The 25417-nt window shown below is 38.7% G+C and overlaps 1 protein-coding gene across 1 annotated transcript in view; it reads left to right on the forward strand.

Annotated features, from left to right (window-relative positions):
* Positions 1 to 25069, forward strand: part of LOC139131215 (prokineticin receptor 2-like) — a 49823-nt gene extending 24754 nt beyond the window's left edge. Inside the window, exon 3 of the mRNA XM_070697187.1 lies at positions 22736 to 25069. Coding sequence (XP_070553288.1) covers positions 22736 to 23480 — 745 coding nt within the window. The 3' untranslated portion in view covers positions 23481 to 25069. The remainder of the gene's footprint in view (positions 1 to 22735) is intronic.
* The last annotated feature ends 348 nt before the right edge of the window (positions 25070 to 25417 follow it).

Consider the following 25417-nt stretch of genomic DNA (forward strand, 5'->3'; position numbering starts at 1 on the left):
TTGTTAAACGATTAATATTATTAAAACGTTGGCATAAATATTTATGTAAGAAATCATAAGGTTGTAAAAATTAAAACCTGTAAAATTATTCTTATCTCTATTTTACCATTGGATTGAATAAAATGCCAATGTGTTTCTTTTTAGTGACCCTTTATGCCTTTGATAAAAACTAATCTCCCATTCCTCTAGCTAAAACTTGTTAATTTATGTATTCGGGATTCACACAAAAACGTTCCTCCTCGTAAAAACAATATGTCTCTCTAAAAGCAGACTCCCTTCTCACCAAGAAAAATGAACAAGCCACATCGATGTTAAAGGATTTTTTATCCTACACGTTTCGGCCACTTACATAGTAAAGATTCAGTAGTTTCGAGAACAAACCTTGGCCATCGTAAAAACATTATGTTTTGTTGTTATCCTCCGGAAATTGCTTTCAATGTTTTTTTTTTCCAACATTGAGTAAATTATTAATATCCCCGTGACCTAATGAACAGAAAAAGGAGCTGTTGGTTGTAACGGCAGGGAAGTGATTGCCTTATTTGGGTATGAGCAATGCAAAAATACTCACGTCTTTGCTTTGCAGACGGAAACCGGTTAATTGCTGATATAATATCATCAAAATTCATGACTCGATAGCCTCGAACCAAATGAAGGCAGATTTTGCTTCCTGGAAATTATATGACATCGCTTGACGGCTGCCGTGATTTCCTCCTAGCGGCTTTCATCAGCAAAAAAATCACTGCCTCACGATATTTCACTCCATATGGCATGGTGTGAAGAGACACACGATATGAAGTTGGACTGGACAACACCCGCGGGATGAGGCATTTTCCCCCGAATAGGCCTAAATCATATCTATTTTGTGTTCACTGCTTTTAATCCAGCCCAAACAGACTTAAGGTAATTCGCACGTGATTTGTGACTTTCCTTTCCAACTCTTGATCATAACTTACAAAGTTTTATGTTCAGCCTGTGGGGTCTTTTCGGAAACAAAATGAGCAAAATATCCGATCCGATCTATAAGAGAAAGATCCCGCGATACACAACATTGCTCAGTATAGCATTTCAACTTAAATCATCCCCGAGTGATTCTTTATATTTTACTTGGTAGATCGCTTAGAAAGTTATTTTAAAGCGACAGTTGACATGTATGTGTCCTTTGGTCGTATTTGTTGTGTGCAATTAATCAGTTTGCTGAGAGATATAACTGGCTAAAAAGCTGTCCGTTGAAGGAAACCAAAAAAGAGTTCAGTTGTACTTTTTCGCCTTTGTCGTAACAGTATTTCTTCACTGCAATGCACAAATCGCGTATATTCCCGCTCCACAGAATATGCTAGCGGTTAAAGAGAATTGCTTTCTCAGCTTCGTTAGAGCTCATTCATAGAATTGCAGGCTGATATTCCATTCGTGTCCAACAGTCAAGTACTCGACGCAGACCCTCGGAACCCTTTGGCGGGCAGGGTGTCGAGAAGCGAAGCGGATGCGAATACGAGCTTAAGTTTCCTTAAGTACCCATTAACGATGTATCTACAGAGCAAACATCCGAAAGCGACTGTTGCCACTGACTGTCCGATACTACTGAGAATTGACTCCGTTAATGGTCGAGCTTGATTGGCGACGTTAAGCTTTCTCATTCGACCTTCGTGTCATCAGTTCCTGGCTGCTCTAGAGAGCTCCCGCGATATCCTTATGCGGTTAGTCTAACTATTTGAGAATGTGTGTGCACGGGACTGTATGTCGTGCTCGACTCAAAAAAGGTTCGTCGGCGTTTGTTGCAAAATGTCGTGCAATGATTTGTGCAGTTCCCTCGCAGATGTAATAATCAGATGATATAGCTGATCGTTTAGGAATCATGAAAGCATAGTATGATTGATGTTTGTACATATACTAAAAATGTAAATTATGCTTATTTAAGGTAGAACACTCTTCGGGGACAGATATTTTGATTCTCAAACTTTTACAATTCTTTTCTAATCTACCACTTGTGGGGGTTCATTTTAAAGCTCTCGGCAAAAGAAAACTTTCCAACCGCTTGTTGGTCGAAATTCGAAATTTTTTTTTTCTCCGTAGAGGTAACATGGGAATAGCGGACATTTTGAATTTCTAATATCGGTTTATCTTTGGTAATTTGTTTCTCTTGTACCAAAATTTGACAGGACACCCCCGTTTTTATTCTTGATTTTAAAAGAAAATGGCTGAAAGATTCATTGAGGAAGTTTGAGTTCAAACATTTTGCAGTGACCGATTTATAAAATCTAATCTATTTTTTACAGGGCAACATTATGGCATGCACAATTCTTAATCGCTAACCAATATCCGGTCACATCTGGCGTACCGGCACTCGTTATGGTGTTTTATGTCAGTCGGATGCATTTACTGTGAACGTGGTCGACAAATTGCTTGTAATCGGACATGTCAAAGTCACCTCAATTCCGCAGTTTTCAGCCATTATTTTGTTCCACAGATGCAAAAGTATCCATAACGCGAAAAGGAACACCTGTCACTCTAACTTTCAATGCAATCAGTCAGATTTTTTTTTGTCTAAAGATCCCACTTTCTCGTGGAGTAGTAGACCTGGCGTCTAAAGTCAACAGAAAGATCTCATTTCGCAAAAAACAAAATCACGTCTACATATACGTACAGTTGTGACGTACACACGCCATGTAAGCCATTCAACATAATCACAGACATTAAACATGCGCATGCGTGATTGGCATTCTGGTTTTGGAAAACGGACAAGCAAGAAACTCCATGATTTGTAGAACACGGTGACTTTTAAGTCGTATTTAATTAACTTTAGAATTGACTTCAATACATTTATGTTGCAGACTAACATTTGCCATTGGCTGGCAGTGGATAAACTGTCGTTACGAGTTCAAGAGCGTACATCTAAGGGTATATCTAAGGGTTTACTTAAATTCATAATAACACAGATCAGAAAGTAATAGCGCCGTAATCTCGTGTCGAACTCATCGGTTGATTAATTGCGCATTCGAAAAAAATATATAACATAGTAATGCCCGAGCGCATCTTGGAACTGAAAGGGAAGCATGATCGCAAACCAATCATCCGTGTAGATCACGAGACTGTTCTCTCTATCTCTGTTGAGCATGCTCATTATTTTGTCAACTACACGCACATGCCTCGTGATTTACCCAGAAAGAATCGTTGGTGAGCTTCGATAGCAAGATGAATTGTCCCCGTAAAAATCATGGGTTCGTTCCATACGACTCAAGGATGCAAAGGCGATCTCTGATGCAAAGCTTCGCGTGCCTGAAAGACGCAACACAGGCGACCCAGACACTATTAATGAGCTTATTATCGAGTTTTTCTCACTGTTTTCTCTATCAGTTCCTCTCCTTTTCTTCATCACAGTCCCTCTACGGATACAGGGACTGTGTCTTTATGATCTGACAGATCGGAAATAAAATTAAAATAAATAAAATAAACGGTTATATAACCTAACCTAGCCTCTTGAATCTTTATTCATTTTACACCCCATTACAAGGACGTTTATCTCTCATATACACATCTTGTAATTCATTAGTCAACACAACTAATTATGCTAATCCGTGGACTTATCAAGGGTTGGTCAACATTTGAAAGATAGAGATGTAAATGAAAAAAGGAGTTTTATACTATGTTCAGACAGGGAAAAATTGAAACGCTTCTGCAACACTATTTGTGATTTGTAAACACAGGGGATTAATAGATTGAGTCCGCTTGCGTCCACATACACAAAATTAAGCCATTGTTTTGATGTTTAAGACGTCTTAATGCGCCCTCTCGAGTTCAAAAGGTGTGTATGGCCAAGCATTGTTTGTAACAAGATGGCTGAAATGGACGACGTCGTACGTACTGGCTGTAAAGAATGTGAAAGAGGCTCCCCACCTAACTATCCAAAATGTTTTTGTGTCGAGTTTGTGTTTTATTCGTTTCTAAAATGTGTTCCTACATTCTTATCCGATTGTTTGTGTTAATAAAAATGTTTGTTTTGCCTCGCCATAAGCTTTCCCCACACAAACAAAACATTACCGTACACACTAATCCAAACTTCCCTACAAATATCCGAGGCGAAACAAACATTTTTATTAACACAAACAATCTGATAAGAATGTAGGAACACATTTTTGAAACGACTCAAACACAAACTTAATGACTCAATCGAATATTTTGTTCCCAATTAATTAATCATAGATAATCTCAATTCTCGGTTTATGGCAATTTTTGTCGACTGATAAAAGTCTTTTCATCTTCAACATTCCATTCTAATTTCACCAACGGTATATAATATCCTAACCTCCTGTGACTTTCCTTCTAAACGTTGATTTGCTTTGTGCACCAAAGAGATGCTGTATTTTATGCCAAACGATGAAAAAATATGTGAAGAAATAACCATGTATCAGTCAGTACGGCAGGCGAAACCGGACGGCCATACCGGTACCAATTGGGGACAGAGCAGAGTAGATCGAAACGCAAACGGGGTGTTATTATAGGAAAGGCGGTGACTTATTTTAAAGCTGAATAAAATGCTGTCTCTCATTGTGTAAGTCTGTTGATCGAAATATATATTTTGTTTCCAGTTGATTATCATGGGGGATGGCAGTCTCGATCTCCCCTTTATGGTTCGATATTTACTGACTCGTTCCCTCTCATTTTTGTCAATCAATGAAAGCATTTTCGTCTTCCATATTCAATATTACTTTGACCGATGTTACATCCTGACCTATACTGTCATTAGTTTTGACCAACGTACAAAGACATTGCCCATGCGTCCGGCTGATGAGATGTTTTGCAAAACGGTGAAGAAATGGGGGCCCGGGAGACATCGATGTCAGTCTTTCCGGACTGTTTACATGTTGCTAATAGGGGATATCAAAGGAGATGAATCAGTTAGTTGAATAAAACATAACTTTTCGGACTTATTTTATGTCAATTTTGTCAATGTCGGACTTTTGATTCAAGAGAAACCAGAATCACCTACAGAGATGTCTGTATTAAACACGGACGCACAATTGGGAATAGTTTGTTATGCTACTGTCGGTCTCAGTCGTGGTGTCTCTCCCATAAAATTTCGAAGCTATAGGTCTACACTTGTCGTTTCGATTCACAGGTAGCGGTACAGCACCGATGACCAGATATTGTACCGTTCTTAAAACTAGTCTAAGCAATTTTACGACACTGCACTATTTGCCATCGTGTCTCCCCGTGAACGTCCTTGAACCTATGGACGTGACCATTGTTTACTGCGCCCATTAGAGTGTAAAGCCCTGTTCGTTACCAGCAGAATACTTTTAAAGTTCTGTACATCAGTGTACACTGTGTGTATAAGCCCTAAACCTAGTTTAATTCAATTATGGAAATGCATTAAAGAATAAAGGGTCGTTACAGTTGCTAAAATTGAGAGAAAAACGGCACTTTTTACTCAAATAGAATAGTCCTATTCACAAGCGCTATTGTTTTAAATCACGTCCATGGTGTGCTGTTGATTTTCATTCTTTCGTGCAATTTCATTAGCTTGAAGCAATTATCCTTTCATTTGACTGCTCTGTGGGACTCTTCTGAATTTGTGTTTTGGATAAAAAGAACTCTACTGTGAAAGACATAAACTTCGACGGTGAAAGGTATACAATAATCGGTTCGATGTGTGAAGATATACAGATTACAAGTTATTTTAGTTTAGAAGTTCTCAAAACCAGTAAAAATAATTCTGCGCGCCACTATGGGACTCTTCTGAATTTGTGTTTTGGATAAAAAGAACTCTACTGTGAAAGACATAAACTTCGACGGTGATAGGTATACAATATCGGTTCGATGTGTGAAGATATACAGATTACAAGTTATTTTAAGTAACCTTTCCTATCTTTCGCGATGTTGACCAACCCGTAAAATCCCTGATAAGTCAACGGATTAGCGTAATTAGTTGTGTTGACTAATTAATTACAAGATGTGTATATAACAGAGATAAACGTCCTTCTAATGGATTGTAAATAAACACAGAGTCAAGAGGCTAGGTTAGGCTATATAGTCATTTATTTTATTTACTACGAGCAGTCAGAGCGTGAAGAAAAGGAGAGGAACTGATAGAGAAAACTGAAAAAAAACTCAATAATAAGCTTATTAATAGTGTCTGGGCCGCCTGTGGACGCAACAACGGTCGTGATTATTTAATGGCGTTATCTGCTACGATAAAATAATAATAATTAGTGAATAAATTGTGATAGTTGAACAGTATGATACATTTGTAGACGGCGATCCGCAATAAACAAATTTACGCAGATTTCATTTCATCTTAGCAACCACTTGACGAAGCAAACGGCCGTCTCATTTAAAATCTGTCGACAAGACTTCGAATGTCTTTCCATTTCAATACCTTAGAATAGCATAAAGAACAATTACAAGGAGCCTATTCTCCCTCGTCTTCCATGGAAACACCGGGCTTCTCATTTCATTAGGTCATAAATCTACAAAAAAATTGCATGAAGATTGGTTGGGATTGTTAATTTATCACGTTCGTAGTGGGCCGGCAAAATTCATATCGATATTCAAATGAAATGATGTAATCTAAGCTTCCGCATACATTCAAAGAGTACCTTCAGATTATTTTGATCAATACGCATAATATGTTAGTGGGTGACCGGACACAATTATTTCTAGAGCGGCATCTCTGATTAAATGTTCTACTACACTCACCGAGTCATTCGTAAGCTTATAGGGTCTCCTTCATTCATGAAAACATGTTTCCAACTTTTGCATGTCCTTATCGTGATGCAAAAAGACGAGGAAATTCCATGGAAGAGATTCTCGCATGTAGTGCGACGCGACCATCATTCCCATGACACTATGTCTGTGGATTACACACATATAACAACCCTTATTCATCTAGTTTGTAGATTTACACAAGGTGTAACCGCTGTTTGGCTACTCATAGGGGTCAGAAATTCGGACTCTCAAACTTTTTCAGTTTTTTGTGACCTACCACTTGTGGGGGTTCATTTTAAAGCTCTTGGTGCAAGAAAACGTTTCACCGACGTAGTTTATCGAATATCGAAAATTTTATTTTTTTCTTCATAGAGTTCACACATGAATGGCGGCCATTTTGAATTTCTAATATCGATAAATCTTGAGTAATTTCTCTCTAATACCAAAATTTGAACGGTGACCCCCGATTTTTATTCTTGATTTTGAAAGAGAATGATTGAAATATTCCTTGAGGAAAGTTTGAGCAAAAGTTTTCGAGGCGGATACTACCTTAATGCTTACTTAAATTGAACCCGTGTTAAATACACGGAAAAATCTGAGTTCAAGGAAGAGCTGCGACGAGGTAGGGTTCAATTTTTATCAACAGGATTAAAGATCTCCTGAACTGAATAAGAGGCAGACAGAATCAAAATATTCATAATATACATCTAATTTAGGTGAACGCTCGAGGTTTATTCTAAAATCCAGGAATAATTGCTCCAACAGATTGCCTCCTTCGTAGATTGCTGTCTCGAGAAACACCCTTCGAATTTTTTGTAGGCACAGCCTCTTCCTATGTAATCTCACAGAACGTTCACTTATAGTTGCATTTAATTTTAATACGAAATGGGCGAAATTAGCGTTCTATACAACCCTGAAACGTCATTGTGACGGAGACAGTTTTTCCTAAGGATTCCTGTTTCTCTCTAACACAATAGTAAAACCTCTTCGCATGATGGGGTTGCTAACATGCTTTACAGCGATGAAGAGTGCAGCCTTCTGACACTTTTACGGCTCCCAGCTCGCTCTAATGCTTTAAAGAGGTCAATTGCCGGCTGCCTACGTCAGTTAATTGATTACAAGTAGTGAATTTGGACACAACAACGACGAACAGTGAATGATCAAGTCAATTATATGTAGTTACGTGTACATCGATGAACACACTGCAGGATGGATGCTTGACCAATTAACATGAATGAGGGCATTCTGTTCTCCAATCAGTTGTTCTGTAGTTTTACGGACCTCATCAACGTAATCGGAACAATATCATGTTAAAACCTATAAAATTTATATTGATATTTAAGGCTGGTGAAAATTTTTACCTTTAATTTACATACATTGTATGATTGACGCCACACCTTAAAGATATTGGAATCTGTCCTCGCAGCTCTTCCGCTCTGCCCCTGCGCATATAACCCCGAAAGACAGAGACATAGGGGCGTCTTCGAGTGTGGCCATGGACATTTGAACCCAGAGACTATGTTAAAAAACCGCACCCAGCTTTGAAAGTACACGTATGCAAATACTCTGAAGACCACACAGACATCTGTCTCAAAGCAAGCGAAAAAACGTAACCTATCCTACCCCCTCTTCTTTATATGTGTATGTTTTATAGACAAATATTCTCACTAGTTTGTAATTGCTTAAGGTAATTCTAATTGTGTACATAACAGTTTTGAAAATATTGTTGCACAGTTTTCATGGAAACATTCCTATCAGTGCTTAGGGCTTTGAAACAAAAGACAGTTATTTAGGCACAGATTACATTTTTCGTGATATATAACACGTTCCTGAGTATTTTCCTCTCCGTGAAGAATCGGGAAACTTAGTATAGTGCGGAAATCTTGATTTATACCGTCGCAAATTTGGTGTTTTTGCCGGCCATCTGTCGCCACATGATCATTTTTTATTCCAGGAGATATGGCGGTGTGCATCCGCAATTACAATGTTTTTTTGTCTTACAGCACGGCCATCTGTCACTTCCTTGATAGCCCGGAGCGTTCCTCGTCTTGAATGTCATAACGGTTTTGACCATTCATTTGCCTGTCGTTTTCATTCGGCATTAACCCTCAATTTCAATGTCATTTCATCGAGGTGATATGAAGAACACGATTGGAACTATTTTTGGATAAGTGGATCTTCATATTTTTCAGATTTCTCAAAAGTGTTAGGCGCCCGATAGCTAAATGTTGCAAGTTTACAAATTACTCATAAAAACAAGAGTGTAACTTAAAAAGAAAAGTAGATGAGGTTACATTTGAAGATTATATCGACATTACCTCACCATCCAATTATCCCAAATTAGTTCCAATCGTGTTGAAGGCCAAACTAGTCTACCAACAACTAGGGAAATTTAGTAGCTCTCTACTAAGGCAGCTGATCAGGTCAGATTTCGGTGTGCAATTTGTGTAAATTTGTACATTACCGCACGAGACCTTGTTTGGTTTCATCATAGACAGCAAAGTGTGTTTTCATGGTCTACCCATTTGTAGTCATGCCATAAAAATCAGCCTAGGGCAGCTATAGAAAATCAATTGATGCACGCCGCTGTGAAATACCTATTACAAGGCCGAGTAAAATCACCGTATTTATATAATATGACCAAGCAAAACAAGCAAACGAAAACTAACTGTGGATGTGGCTGTTGCACCCCATCACGGCCATAGCAAGTTCCATAGACGAATAACTTTAATCGAATCAGTGTGCGAGATGCTAGTGCACAGGTTTTTTTTTATCCATTCCAATCCACTTGTACAATCAGCCAACACTCGTCGACGTCGAAGTCAAAAGCAGAACGTAAAAGACAGAAAATCACAACCACAAGTGAAAACAAGCTCGTATGTGTTCTGTTTCGGGTGGTTCAAGGTCAAGTTTCTTAAACTATATTATATGAGGCATATTATGATTTACTGATCCACCCGACTCTATGGCGACAGATCAACGTGGCGGGAAGACTGTAGATAACGAAGATCCATTAATTTATATACTACAGACGAAATGATGCACCTCACTTCCCTGTAGTTCAGCGCTGTTCACGTGCTTGGCTGAGTCAACATAATTATCAAGATTGTAATCAATTGATCTTGTCAGTCCTAAAATTTCAGTGAAGCCCGATGCGACTTCAAATTGCAGTTGAAAACGCGAATTGGTGTGTTGAAAACGCGAATTGGTGTACAGTAAACACATCAAGTGATCCAATGTCAAATATAGGTATTTACCACGAAGAATGTGATACGTAACTTTCTTGCCGTATCCTGTTCAATTTGGAATATCACATTGCCAGCAAGAAATCGTACTCTGATAGAAAGCTGTGTCCTGAGGGATGTAAGCTGAATCGGTGAAGGAAGAACGCGATTACAGCAGTCAACACGCGTAATTAGATAATCTTTTATCATAGTTTTGCCCCGCTTCATTTTTCTTTCTTTCGTTCTTTCAAATATCATGTTCCAGTGCTGTGTTCACGGTTTTACACAAACATGGCAAAGGGAGCAAGGTATAGCACGCAACTTCTTTTTATCACGGAAAGCCTTGAATCAGCATTCGTTTTCGTTCTTTTTGACTGCAGGGTAATGTTTCAAACGATAATGGAAATGCTTTTTTGTTATTGAGGAGTAATGATAAGCCACTAAGCTTTCGGGTTTGCTTGTCAGTCGTTTGGGTGACGGCTAGCGCTGTATAGAACTGTACCGCGTCGAGATGAATGAGAAATGTATAACATTATTCTCAAACCGCAAAACGCGTGCGTTACGATATCCATGTCAATGATACTTGACCGTACTCTCTGCAATATAAAAACTAGCGATTGGATTAAAGAAAGCGTTCACGGGAGTTATAATAGGATGTATTAGCACAAGAATGGACATTAAAAGTGAGAATTTAGAAAAAATTCATGTAATCTTTGATGTTGAAGATGACGATGCTTAGCGTCATATGGCTCAAAGAAGACGGTATAGCATTAGAAGCTATGCCTCGTATATAATCACATCCCATATGTTATTAGAAGACTACTAACATTGGCACGCCAATAAATATAGTGCAATAAATGTATTATTCTAAATAGACCGTAGATCTAGATTCATCATGGAGTCAATATAATCTGTGTCAACTATGCTATGTTTTATGTCATATGGCCTCAAAAGTATAAGGTATAGGCAAAGCAATGTCTCATAGGTAAGCCATTTCCAAACTTTCATTTGAAGGATACTAAAACAGAACATTCGTATAAATATAGTGTGTTCAATCTTACTTTGATACAGATCTATCACGGAGTAAAAACGTGTGTCAAATATATGCGTATTTTTCATCGTAGGTCCCAATGTATAGTGTATAGGCTAAGCCAGGTCTCGTACGCAAACATCTTTCAAAATTGTATAATTAGAAGGATATTACTATTGAAACTTGAGCTAAATATTGTGCAGTACATGTATTAACCTAGTTAGATGTTACTTTGATACAGATCCAGCATGGAGTAAAAATAACTTCAATTTTGTCAAGTATCATGTGCTTTTTATTTATGTATGGTTCATGTATAAGGTAAATGCTAAGCCATGTCTCATAGCTTGCACCTAACTTTAGCCATAGCATGCCACGAAGCTGCCATTGCCACCCTGCTGGTAAAAGCTGTTGTAAGACAAGCCAATAGTATTGAACTACCAAGGCAGGAAGTTAATAAGACATGTGCAGAAAACACATGTCGTTGTATTTCTGTCATCATGTACTGACTTCTGGGAATGAAAACACACGGAGAGTCATCGGATTTTTTAAAAATCAAGTGACCCCCTCCCCCCTCTGTACTGTTTGAAAAAAGCATGACCCCCCCCCTTGCAGTTTTCCAGTTCCTGGTTACACCTCTCCGAGATTTTACTGGCCCATCCCGGCCATGAAAACCGAACGCTCCCGAAGACATGTAAATACACGTTGAAGGAGAGGAGATTGTTTCAATTCAAAATGTGGTAATCTATGTATTTAAACTAATAACATCTGTGCCAGTGGCTTGTGTAAAATATATTCAATCTATGCATCAGGAGTGTTGGCCTTCATCACTGATTTGGCAAATTGGCTTAGTGAGCCCACTGACCTCAGGTTGGATAGGTAGGATAGGAAATGGTTGATAGGCCATGTAGTCGGTATGTACCAGATATGTGTGTATAGAGAGATTGGTGCGCCATTTTTCCTCGAAATGGCTGCCTTAGAAATATGCTGATAAATAAGAGGCATATTGGTTGTCTGTAAGTTAATGTTGGATTTGTCGATATGTAAGCTGCAATATTTGTGTAATTTTGATGGCCATAATGTAATACAAAACCATAAAATAGATACCAATTTTGTAATCAACACATTTAAATACCTTTTTAGGGTGAGATATATCAGTGTTCACATTATTATTATTGTCTCAGAAAAATGTCAACTTTGATGATTAAAGTATACCACGGAAACATATGACCATAAAAATGAATACCTTGTTTGTGATCGGCAAGTCCAAATGCTACTTTTTTTGTAAGTTTAATTACTATGCACAGAATTGATAGTGTCATTTGAAGATAATTTTAATATTGATGGCGGAAAGCGTTGTCATGGAAACAATTGATCATAAAATAGAGTTTGTATTTTCAATCACAAAGATCAAATACCTTTAAGCTGTAAGTTTGATGAAAATTCAGATTCTTAGTATCATGGATATACGGAAAATGTAATTTTGATGGAAAAACTGGTTGCCATAGATACATATGTTCACAAAATGAATACTATATTTGCAATAAGAAACATTAAACATCGAAGACAATACCGAGGCGTACGATGTACGATGACATAAATTCCGGTATTTTGTGAAAATCCTAATTAATATACATCTTTTCAGCCCAATTGTCAAGAAAAAATCGAAATTGATGCGTTTAGGGTGCCCGTCGCTCAATGCGTCGCGCGATCGCGAGCACACTGAAAACTCGTCCGATAATCGCACAAAACGAAACTTCACAGCAAGTTATTGGACTCCACGGCCTCTCATACCAAACCTTACTGTACGACGAAACTTCGTAGGTTACAGACGCAGGTGTTTAATAATCTGATTTACAACAAAAGAAATTATTATTTACAACAGACCACGCTATGAGCTTTTGAAGGTACAACTTTGTAGTGGAAAAAGAAGATTTGTTGTATGCTTCAAATAGAAGCAATCTAAAACCATTGAACAAATGCATTAAAACACAGAGTGAAAACCCAGAACATCAAAGACGTATCTAATTCGGAACCTTCATTTCTACAGTTGGTAAAGAAAGCTCCAAATGCTTTAATGTCGCCACTGTTCCAATCATTTCAAGACTTAAGTGAATGATGTAAGAACACTGATTTTTTAGCCACAATGTTCCTGTAAATTGATATTTCATGGGGTGGAATTGGTGTTAAAGTAGAGAATTTTGTGAGACAGTTTCGAGAGAATGTCGATGATTCTATACATTTTTATAAGGTGCATATCCAATCTTCTATATATCAAAACTTGAAGAAATTTGATTGAACTGAGCAGATATTTTAATCTTCTGTCAAAGTATAGATAAGAGAGGATCTAAACGTTTAGTACCTCGCAAAAATTTTAACCTTATGCAAAAAGGCATACAATACGAAAAAGGATTCAGCAAAAATTACGTATTCTGTCGTATTCGTGTGTCAAGCTGACTGGCTGAGTCGGCCCTTTTCAAGTTCACTTACAAATAGCAGAGTGTAACATAAACTGACATGTCGACAGGGTGCGATCAATTGCAGAAAATAAGTCCAATGTCTTTGGACCAAAAACACGCACTATGTAGTGTATGAACGGCGAACGTATCATCGTCGTCCTAATTAGTATGATCAAAAACAGGGTTGTATTCGAACATTCCTGTCTTTTTATTCGGTAATTGGATCATAACAGCTCCAAAAAGTAGAGTAACATAAAAGACCGTGCCATATCACTTTATAAGCATGTAAGAGTTATGTAGAAATTGAGACAAAATGATTTGTACATTTATTTGTTTATTTATTTATTTATTTATTTATATTTATTTACTGTTTATTTATTTGTTCTTCATTTTCTCTATTATTGGTTACTTATTTACTCTATTTATTTATGCATTAAATAGAACGATACAATTCCATTCACTTCTCTGACCATCGACACACTTTATATTGTAAACCTTACATTGGCTGACAGTAGATTTGCGTCACGTTCTTGAAAAGAGAAAAAGGACGAGAGACCTTGCGTTTCATCTGTATTTAGTGAACTTTTTGGAAAATACATGACGTACACGACAAAATTCGCGTATTCTCCGTCAGAATCGGGATTGTCTTCTGATTTGAAAGCAGGAATTCTGGTTCGCAAAGCCTGGATATCGGCAGATAGATCTAGTTACACGTGATCGCGTCCAGTCTTAATTCTACTGTATCGTATGCTTGGTCATCACAGGTGTCGACCACCTGTGCGCTAAAATGTGCCAAAAACAACTGATCAGGAATGGGTACGACAAGGTCTGTGGAAATAGCAATTCCCTGTTTTATGGCAAAACCTAAACTACACCGGAATGGTGCAATACTGTAATGAATAATTCGCCGCATATACTTGTAGACTGAAGCGACGGGAGGCAACGTTTTCCATGCGTTTGCATACATATAGCTGACGGCTAAGTTTTTTTTTCAAATGTGCGGCAGTTATTAGACAAAGTAATATCTGCAGCCATACGGCAGACTAGGAAAGTCATACATTTATATGGAATACCTACAGTGAACTAGTTAAATCACAATAGTCGTCACATCATTGTGTAAGAATTGTCAGGAATACCTCGCTCTGATATCGAACTTATATCATATAAATATAAAATAATGCTTGTAGAACTCTTTGTATAACAGCGTACGTGTTAACCTAACTAATTTAAATTTTGTAAATGGGCCAGGCTCAACTAGCGAACAGCTATATTTTCTGGCTCCACATTACAACTGAAATGTAAATTTTGTATTTGCCTGTTATGACTTATGTAGTGTACTACTACCTTTCATGGTAATAAATCAAACCAATATGTACATCTCAGTAAGAAGATTCCGAATACTATTTCGTGAGGTATACTATCAGTAGTTGTTTTATCACACGTCGCGACCAGCTCCGGAACAAAAGTTTATTAAATATGCAAAGTAATTATCATTTCATGCGCAATGGATTACCCATCTTTTGCGAGGGTTGAATGACAGCCAGCGTGAAAAGTCTCATGGGCAGTATTATATCTGTATCATAGGATATTTGCTCATAAATAAACAAACCGGTGACGTGAGTAATCGCTCAGCAGAGAGTTGATCAAAGAGCTCTACAGCTGACGCAACTGTGAATGGATCTATATCTTCGGTTGAAGAAGTAGTTTACGAAATCCGATTCGTTTCAAAATATTGTGTAGCTACGGGCTCAATCATGCGACCGCATCCTTGTGCGAAACAAATCTCTGGTTCTCTTACCAAAAGTATGCAAACATGATTGACCAGCATAATAGAAAATAAGGCAGCTTTTTAACTTTTTTGTTACTTTCTTTATAAACACGAAGTCATTGTGAAAACTCAGACATTCCAAAATCTATAACAGCTGTGGATGTTTGAAGTAGTGATCGCCGGGACAAACTTTGCAGCGAACAACGATTACAAATTTTAACAGGCAGAAACAAATTATAGTTGCAACACAGGACACAGTTTATGCCTAAGGCATAGGATGTCTCAAACTCTCACCTTGTGCAAGTTCCTTAAATTGTTGGTACGTAATCCTCGGCAATGCGCCGAATTAACGTATATCTGGTCATCTTAAATTTACATCAACGACATTATATTACAGTGATATCGAAAATCATGTAAAATAATCGCGTGATAGGATTTAAGTCTAAAAATATATAATGAAACGGTGTTCCTTTTGAAGTTCCCCGAGTAATGCCTAGGGCACAATTTTCTTTTGCACTCAATGTTTTACTTATAAACATGTTACACCAGTAATTTGATCTGAGAACGAATTAAAACGTATAATATTCCCCTAAGTTTGAAAAACAATACTGCAATAAAATGCCGCACATTAACAAAGAGTGGATCTCTTGTAGTGAATGTTGGATGTTCTTGTAAACGACATTTTTTCCTGGCACCGTGCATGGAATATCAATCATGATATCCCCCGTATACCAGGTGCTGCGTAATGCCGGCCTGCTAACGTAATAGCCCAAGCGACTTGTTCGACTGACCGACGGGTTTACGGTAATTTGTCAATAATCTCAGACAAATCCTCGCGATATAGAAAATACCTTTCAAAGCAAGAATGTCCTTCACCTTCATCAACGTTTGTGTATATTTCATAGCACTGAAACAGGACATTGGAAATTCTGCTCCACTTATCAAGTTTATTGCCCTTTATCAGCAGTGGAACAAAAAGCTTTCCCGGTGATGGAAACCATAGTTGTTATCATATGGAATCTATATTGCAGTAATAAATAAATAAATGAATAAAAAACCCAATTTCCATTCAGTTTAATGCATTTTTATCAGGATCTATTTTTAGCTTTCGCAGTAATCCATGGCATGTGTAGATCGTTATGATATATATTATTCATCATAGCTTAACACTGGATATGAAAATTATTCCGCATGCATTTATATTTAGAATTGGTACACACGAGCGAAGCGTGGGAAAAATGTGTACTCGGTTTGATATGGCTTTACATTTCTACATCTATATGAAGGACGCTTAATTCGTATTTTATCTTTTGAGGGGGATCTTAAGTCAAGACGACCAAACCATTCATCCATCATTTTCCGTAGCTAAAACAATATCATATTAGTTTGAAATTTACTGTCCCGCTCAGTTGGCATGATTCCCTTTCCCGCGCTTAAATTTTCACAGCTACTATCTGGATGTGTCTTGACCAATCAGCTGAGCTTTTGCTACATGTGTGAGAGTGACCGGATCACTACAATTTTCAAAAGTAGTAATTTGTCTCAGACTGAGAGAAGGAGGCAACCCATAAATGTTGAACCGAATTCTTGCATCCCTTTGAGTATCGACAATGGATTTTCAGACCGATAGTTTAAATGATACACCGTCAGGAAAGTAGATGTCAACGATGGATATTTTAAGACACAGTCACCTCTTTAGGGTCAAAGTGTTTTTACTGTGACGTCGTTTACGCTAGGTGACTGTGTGCCGTACGTCGTGAGTGCGAATACGAGAGAGATTTTACTGGTGTTTCTGCCCTGGGTTGATAGCTTTGCTGGTGGACAGCATTGTCACTGAGGTTATATGACGCGCAGTTTAGCGATGTCTTCGACTTCGTTGCTCAGATTGAGCTCGTGTGCACGGTGCAGTAGCGAGAGTGTATGTGCGTGTGCTTCATGAACTCTACAGCTTCTGGAAAGATCGCAGTGAAGTAAAATTGCAAGAACTTAGCTCAGTTATTGAACTACTAATCCGATACGAAATTTGCTGAACTTAATCCTAAAAAGATTCAGCCAAAGACGCTATTGTAGTATATTCTAATATCAGAAGATGAAACGCATAGATCATCTTAATCACAGAGTAACAACGCTTGCATGCCTTTTGTTCCATGGTCGTCTCGGTAGACTATTGGCTTTTCATATTAAAATGAGCTCCAAAGGTGTTAAACTTTTTGGAGGCTTTGTTTGTTGTTGATAATTACACGAGATTATGCGAAAAATACGACGAGATGGCATCGTACTGCCAGTCGCGTAGCAACCATAGTTACTTTGTGAGCTCTCAGGCCAGAAACACTGCTTCACGCCAATCAAAACATAACACGCCAGCAGTTTCATAAACATGTCCTTCCTTGACGCACGTGTAAAAGAGGGTATGACTGACCGTAAACCATTGAGTAAAACCAGACAGTATCGATAAAAGACTTTCACATTTGGTTCAAACACACTCATTATATATTCATAAAAATATGAGAGGAATTTTTAAAACGGTAAAACTCATTTTCCTGAAGCTCAAAACACTCCCGTTTTCGCCAGCACGTCAATTCTGCTCAGCACCACACGACAACAACAACACAAACTTTGCCGAACATACTTTCGCTTAACAATTGGCGAAAATCCGAAAATTACCGAAGGATTCATGGTCGGCACTCTTCGGAAAAGAGAGGCGAGAGCAACCTGAGGCGAGGCGAACATGGATGGGTTACGTAACCGCTTCACGCCTTAAACAATACCCGTTGCCACTCTATCAATGTTTCTCTATGTCTTAATCAGCTACAAATGTATATAATAATCTGTATAAATCTGTCACGACGTTGTTTGATGAAAAAGAAACGTGTTATCGTCACATCTTGTCGATGAAAAAATAACATAAATCCCGAAAAAGGTGAATCTTGAAATCCACAAGAATTCTATCAGTTTTAGATCTCACAGTTACATTGATCACAACATATCTTGAAATAGAAGTTGAAGGACATTATATTCGTGTTAGGTCTAGGAGGGGACATTGTGGGACCAACCTTGCCCCTGATTCACAACATCCGACATTTTTTTTGCTCTAAGTTTGAATATCACCATTATCTGACATAAATATCATGTGTAAAAGAACTAGGAATTCCGATGAATTGGCGTCACGAGGGATGGGCCCTAAAGCCTGCACACAATTTAATAACAAAGAACCTTAATTGAGGAGACAAAGTTTCCCTCGGCATAAACTCATTTGCTCCACAAAAAGGGCGCCGCGGTAAGTCTCACAGTTGGAAAATCAGAGGGTAGAATTAGCAGAGCTCGGGATGAACTGGGTGAACTTCTGAACTCCGCTGTTTGTTGAAATTGCGTCCCTCTGCGTCTTCCCGCGACCACCATACCTGTAATTTTGTACCTTTTGATGTCGCAGCCTCCGAGGGTCGAGAAAATGACACAATTGCGGACTCATCTGGTGCTTGGCATTTGTTATAATGGTGACTCGAGGAACATGCGATACAACCTAATTGGAACATTCCGATGACGTGTTTTGTAGGAAAAGGTTATTGGCTTCAGGATGAAACGTATTACCACGCATGAACAGTAGCTTGTTTCTCGGTCTACTTGGCAATGAACTACCGGCTACCTACACATACAAGATAGTACAATATGCCCTGGTATAGTTGGTGCATTGTTAATCTTTGGAGTTTACGACAGACTGTTATATTGCTTTTCTTTACTAATGTGATTTTAAAAGAGCAAAATACGTAGCTCGAAAATAGTCGATGAGAAGGTAGAAGAAGCAACGAAGATGTTCTAGACCTGTAAGCATACTGCCATATCTTTCCCGATTATCTTGGTATGACAATAGTGTCATTGCTCGATTTCCTTGCGAGCCTGAACATTTCTCTGCCGGAATTTTACGACATCTAACTACCTGATCAGTATATGTATCACTGGACAAACAAATGAAAAAATAAAACAACACAACAAGAACGCAGTCACTGACACCCAAAAGGAGGTACTCAAATACGGACGTGGATCTAGCAGGAACTAGAACAAGTATAGGACAGCGGAACTAGAACAGTTGACATATCAACAGATAATTTTGACAGAAAATGCAAGATTCTGTTCTTTACCTTCACCCTACAGTATGTATAGTCGAGGTCTGTTTTACAACACACGTTTGCACTTTTGGTATTTTCCACTGTTTCTTTGTATATCAACTGCAGTTTCTAATTCTACTCCCCAAAGCATGTTGAAATATACAGTATTCAGCTTTTCAAGTCAGTCTGTACATGTGTATAGGCACTGACTGCCATGTTATTGTTGACGATGAATTCTGGTCCAGACTACAATTCAAATGGCAACGATCATCGTGCACTTTGCACGTATACTGTACATGCTGTGTTGACAAGGTAAATAGTTGGTGTGTGTCAAAGAATATAAGAGGTTGCAGATACTGACCCTCTAACAAACGGAAACGTAACGCCTGTAAAGCAAGTATCTGACAAAACGTACCTGGCAAACCATATTACCAGTAGCCTAGGGAGTATTTTGATCGAATCGCCGCAGCTCTGAGAATTATTTATGGGAGGTTTCAACATTGGGTTTTCCTCTACCGCTATTTGCAGTTAACTGGAACGTTCTAAGCTTAACACAAACAGTAAATGTGGTGATATATACTCCCTTTAAAGACTTTTTCCCCGACGATTTATTACAATAATTGTACGTTTGTGTGTGAAGAAATCTGAGCTTGTAATTTATATGCTAATAATTTTGAATCTAGTCTCAGTGATGTTTGCTGTTTTGTTTTGTTCATTTTTATGTGCAAAAAAACTGACTATATATTATTGCCTGAATACATGGGTTTATGTGCCCAAGAGCGAGGACAATTTGCCCGACGCCAGGAGGGCAAATCGTCTCCTACTGTGAGGGCACATAAACCTATGTATTCAGGCAATGATATTTTCATTACATGCTTCTTCACAGTTATTGCTGTATGGCATTTAGTTACTTGCAGGATATTTTCACACAATTTTACCTATCGACCAACATCGAACGGATTTTAACGAAAGTCAAAATAGCAGTGCGCGCAAGGATATTTTAAATCTAGCGTTAAGCGTCTACTTTGACGTCGAAAACGTCGACGGGCTTCACTAGACTGGGTAACCACGGAAACCGGTCAGTACATCGTTCACAGGCCCGCAACTTCCCCGGATGTTCCTATTCAAATCAGTGCACTGATTTGTACTCACATCTGCGCATGTAATCGGTTGTATTACATGCCTCGATGTGAGTGTCATCTTCTGCCATTATTACGCAATTTTGTGAAATTTGTTAAATTAATTACGGATGCTCTAGTTTTATGTCATATGTTCGTTGTCTCGCTCGCGTGACTAATGTTCCAGGATTACTTGCTGTCAACGCGTAGGTTTACAACATAAATGGGTCGATTTTCTCACATACGAACGTTTTGTCAGATACTCGCCTTAGTTACAAACTCTAAGCAAATTGATCGTAGATAAAAACTGAAGCATGGTGTATCGCTTTCATAAAATTACGTAAAAGAAGATAACTACAAAAAAGGTTTCAGACCGTATGGAATACTTGGCTTTAGGGCTAAGAGATAATGCAGACGTACACGGCAATTCGTTTCAGAAATACGCTAATCATTGTATTCTACAATGGTTACAGTTTGCAAAATACTGCAGTTCCCGTGATGCAACCGTTCGATGACTCTAAACGCAAGACCCCTGCTTAGGCAATCATGAACGTCAAGCGTTTTGACCCCTGCATTGACCGATTCTCGATCGACTTGCATGCAAATAGAATCCCTGTCGTAGATCATCTGATAAGAAGATTTCGTTGCTGTTTCTGCTTTACTGAGTTGGTGGTTAATGTGGATTTAAATGAGAGAATAGTGCGCGCCCACAAATTAACTGTTAAAAGCCTGAAATACAGGACTTAAGCCAAGAATGTGCCAAATGAACGCACTCATACTGAAAATAAATGTTAGCATTCGCCCAATGTGATTAGAAAATGTTTTCGCCCGGGAATTTTACATGTACCATTTGATTGTCGTTGACTGATCACCTGTCTCTAATTGATGCTTCTTGTATCATGTGACCTTCGATTCGTCTCTATGAGAAGATTGAGAGACTGGTCGGTTAAAGGTTAGAAATTCTCGATCTAAAAGGCACTTACATGTAACATCTATCTGATCGCGGACGAAATGAGCGATTCGGTCTCCCAATAGTCAATCTTGACCTACCGCCTGATAACTGAGTCTTCTCAACTGAATGACGAAGATGACGATTCCTGGCACAGAAAGCAATAAGGACAGCAGGGCGCACGCTTTTCGTAATCACGATATCAAATTGCGATTATCAACGAGTATTGATCGTGCCGAGACTCTTGTCCACTGTATTGCCGACCGTGGTTTGCCAAGAGCTTTTGCCAACGATAAACGATTCATTAAAAGTCGTTCTAAACTACGAGCACATGGTATTTCAAAATTAGAGCTATTATACCGATTCTAAGCCTCCGAATGTATTTTGCAGATGCACCAATGCCTCAAATGTAATGACTTGGAGAGGCCAATAACGTAAAAAACAGACCAAACCCCCGATTATTTCCTGATGATTTCATCTTGCTGATAGATGGAGCTGACTGAGTCCCTGCCGGACGGCATGCTATATTTTTAAGAAAAACCTCAACATTGTCTTCCTCTTCAACTCATTTTATCAGGAGTTGAGAAATATCTCAAGCAATTGCCCATACGTCTATAGCTGTTGATGACACCGATCGTATTAATTAAAATCCCGGAATCTCAAAATGGAAGTGATTTGCATACAAAGCGGAGTCGGACACTATCCGGAAAGACAGCTGGTGTTTTATTGATTGTCACAATTTCAGTAAACTGTGGTTTAGGATTCCCTGTTTATTTCGTATGTCTACAAGTTACCCATCGTCAACTTGAATACTATAGGGTTAGCGATATTGTCGTGGTCATTTTTTCTGACGGATACATAAACGGCGTCACGCGGCATGGTTTCAATTATACAAAGGATGTGAATACAGATAAAAGAATTCATTCCATCATAAATATTAACACATGTCTTTAAACATGCCACTATTTAGTGTCACAATTAATATTCATAACTGACTAGTTACACAACCATTATTTGTGTTTGTTTTCTGTTCAATGGTTAATTTGTTCAAGACAGAGTCGTAAAAGCTCGGTTAATTATATAAATTAAGTCAATGAAACATGCTCGTAAAAAAACATCTTCCTTCCTGGATAGTGGCCGCTTTGTAAGCAAACCAACTTATAATTGATATCCTGACATTTTCATTTATGGCACAGCTTTCAACAACAGCCATATATATGATTATTTGTGAAAAAGTTTGAGAAAATCTTGGCGACATGAATAATGTCCGTAACGCCAACTCTTTCAGTTTGAATATTTTATGATTTTTTGTGTGTCTGAACACAAAAAGCTGCATATGAGTATTTTTGTATATGTAATTTCGTTTTTTTCTTTGTCTCTCCTAGATATGTCGTCATTGTTAGCTCCAAACCGTGGACGCCTCGAACCAGGGTGAAAACCGCAACCATCGGCGCCATTGTCGTTTGGCTGATCTCGTCCCTTGTCGTTATACCCACGGCGTTATTCACCGACCTCACACCTTATGGCAAGGATTATAAGTCCTTCTACTGCGCAGAGAACTGGCCGCAGCGCTACATCAACTTCCTCAAAGCCTACGAAATGTTTGTTGTTTTGTTCGAGTTCGTCGTGCCTCTGGTGATAATGGCCTTCTGCTATCTGCGCATCGCCATGAAACTTTGGCGGCACCGGGTGCCGGGCTCGCAAAACCAGCGGTCCAGTCAGCGACACGGAGACTCCAAGAGGAAAACCGTCACGGTTCTCGTCGTCGTCGTGTTTCTGTTCGCCCTCTGCTGGATGCCCTTTCACGCCTTCACCATTTACAGGGACTTCTACATCGACATCTTCAACAGTTTCAAGCACAGCATAAACATCTTCATCATCGTCGAGGCCGTTGCCATGTCAAACAGCATGGTCAACACCATCATTTACATCGTCATGAACAAGAACATACTGCGCAAACTCCGAGGGTTGGCGTCCGAGTTTCGCTCGCGAAACGAGAACAGCAGCAAAAAGAACCGCCGGCAGTCCGGGAAACGCGATTTGATATCGCTTCGAGAGAAGAACGGGGTGAAAAATTACTCATTGAAGACTTGTTCGACCAAGTTTCACTGTGCTGGTCCGGGACACTAGTCCATCAAAGCTGTACGAGACTCTGTGCGAGACCTTGCGTGTCTGCAAGTTTGCACGACATTGTCCTGGGACACACGGCACATTTTGACGATGTTGCCGACAATATGAAAGGCGCACACTTCAGATAAGCCATACAGACACGCCAATGTTGCATGATGAAGATGAATTTGTTTCACTCGGGCGGTAACTGACTTCGAATTTCGAAGTCTCATGAGATCTCGTTATTATCGGAGATCATCGCTGAATGGAAACTTTATTACGAACTTTCAACGCGGGGAAAGCCATTTCTATGGATAAAGTCAACCTTTTTTCTTCAATAATTGGAAACTTCTGTGTTAACTAACAAGATACGGTTTACAAGTTGCATAACGACGTGTGTGATACCAAGCGTTACTCTCGGCTTGTGGTGCGCCCGTCACTATGACGACGCAGATTGGAAGAGGTTAGATTTTTGACCGAGCAACTTTTAACGCCGACGACAACAGTGTCATACTTTGGATCGAAGGCGTGCTCTTGCTGTGCAAATTCTTTGGAATAACGTCAGAAACATAAAGTGTGACTATGTGATTGATAAAACAACATTTAAAAGGACATTTACAAATGCAAAATCGTAGGCAATGAGTAAACTGTAAGTTTTAACCAATACTGAACATTCGATACTGCAATTTTGTGATTTGGGTAACATTCCTTGTATGGTATTTAGTCGTTACGTAAATTTGTCACTGCTAAGTCAGAATATTTCAGCTACATTGGATCGAGAAGACATTTTGGTCAAATATGGCAAAATGCAAATGAATTTGAAACTCTTGTTTCTCTTGTTCTCTTAGTGTAAGAAGGGGGACCACGGTAAGACTGCTGGAGCCACCCGGTAATATTTACCGGCATGCCACCAGTGAACGATGCGGTACTGTAGTCTATTTCAATGGACACAATTATTGCTTCTTGTACTTTACGATGGTGAAGGATAAAAAGGTATCCATCCCGAGAATGGATTGATGCTTTAGGTCGCTAACAAGACTGCAATCTGTCGAAAGTCGCGACAAAACAAGCTTTGCTTGTCGCTTTGTTGTTTTTTGACAATGCTATTGTTGTTACCACTAATAGTATTGTAGTCGTTATTCTGTAAGCCGATGTTGTCAATACTACTCGTACTCACATAGATAAACAAACTTTCTCACTTTTAACCGAAAAAATACCGTTATTACCTCATCTAGCGGTGCTAAAAGAGGAAAAGATTTTCCTTGAAAACTACCCCAACAACACGCAATTTTTCAAGAAGTATTGACGTTTCGCTGTAGTAAGCCTCCAAGTCGATTGAAAAAAATATCTTCAGATTATTATAATTGTTGTTGTATTTGTCGATGTCAACTGTTCTTTTCTTTTGGTACAATGCTCTGTTTTTCAGATTCCCGTTCTTGTTGTTTGGAAGTTCATTTACGAAAGTTGCCTCAGATGTTTTTGATGTGAAACTTTGAACCGGGTGTTTCAATTATCGTGAGACAAAACATTACTTTCGACATCCATTCATCTATCTTGGGTTTCATTCATAAGGTTTTGCTGAGTCATCGGGTCAAAATTTGATTAAATAAAGGGAATTACATTAAGAAAATATAGTGTGGGTACATTGCATCGGCCTCTGACTGAAGTAAAACGATTTTTTAAATCAGTGTTCTGTCTTAATCGAACCGTAACGAACAATAACTCGACAAACTTGTTAAATGTGCGAAACCCGAAATCGATGAGCGAGTGTTTTAAAAACCTGTATGATTGATGTCTTGGATGCCTGTACTTTGGCATTTCATTTGTTGATTGACTCTTGGTCAAAATTCACACAATGCAGGAATATACTTTACTATTTCAGTACTAAAATATATTTTCCACGCCATAACACGTGTCATTTACGAGCAAATTCTTGACGAACGGAGGCATGGGCGATC

This window comes from Ptychodera flava, chromosome 4, assembly GCF_041260155.1.
Source record: "Ptychodera flava strain L36383 chromosome 4, AS_Pfla_20210202, whole genome shotgun sequence".
Classification (NCBI taxonomy): domain Eukaryota; kingdom Metazoa; phylum Hemichordata; class Enteropneusta; family Ptychoderidae; genus Ptychodera; species Ptychodera flava.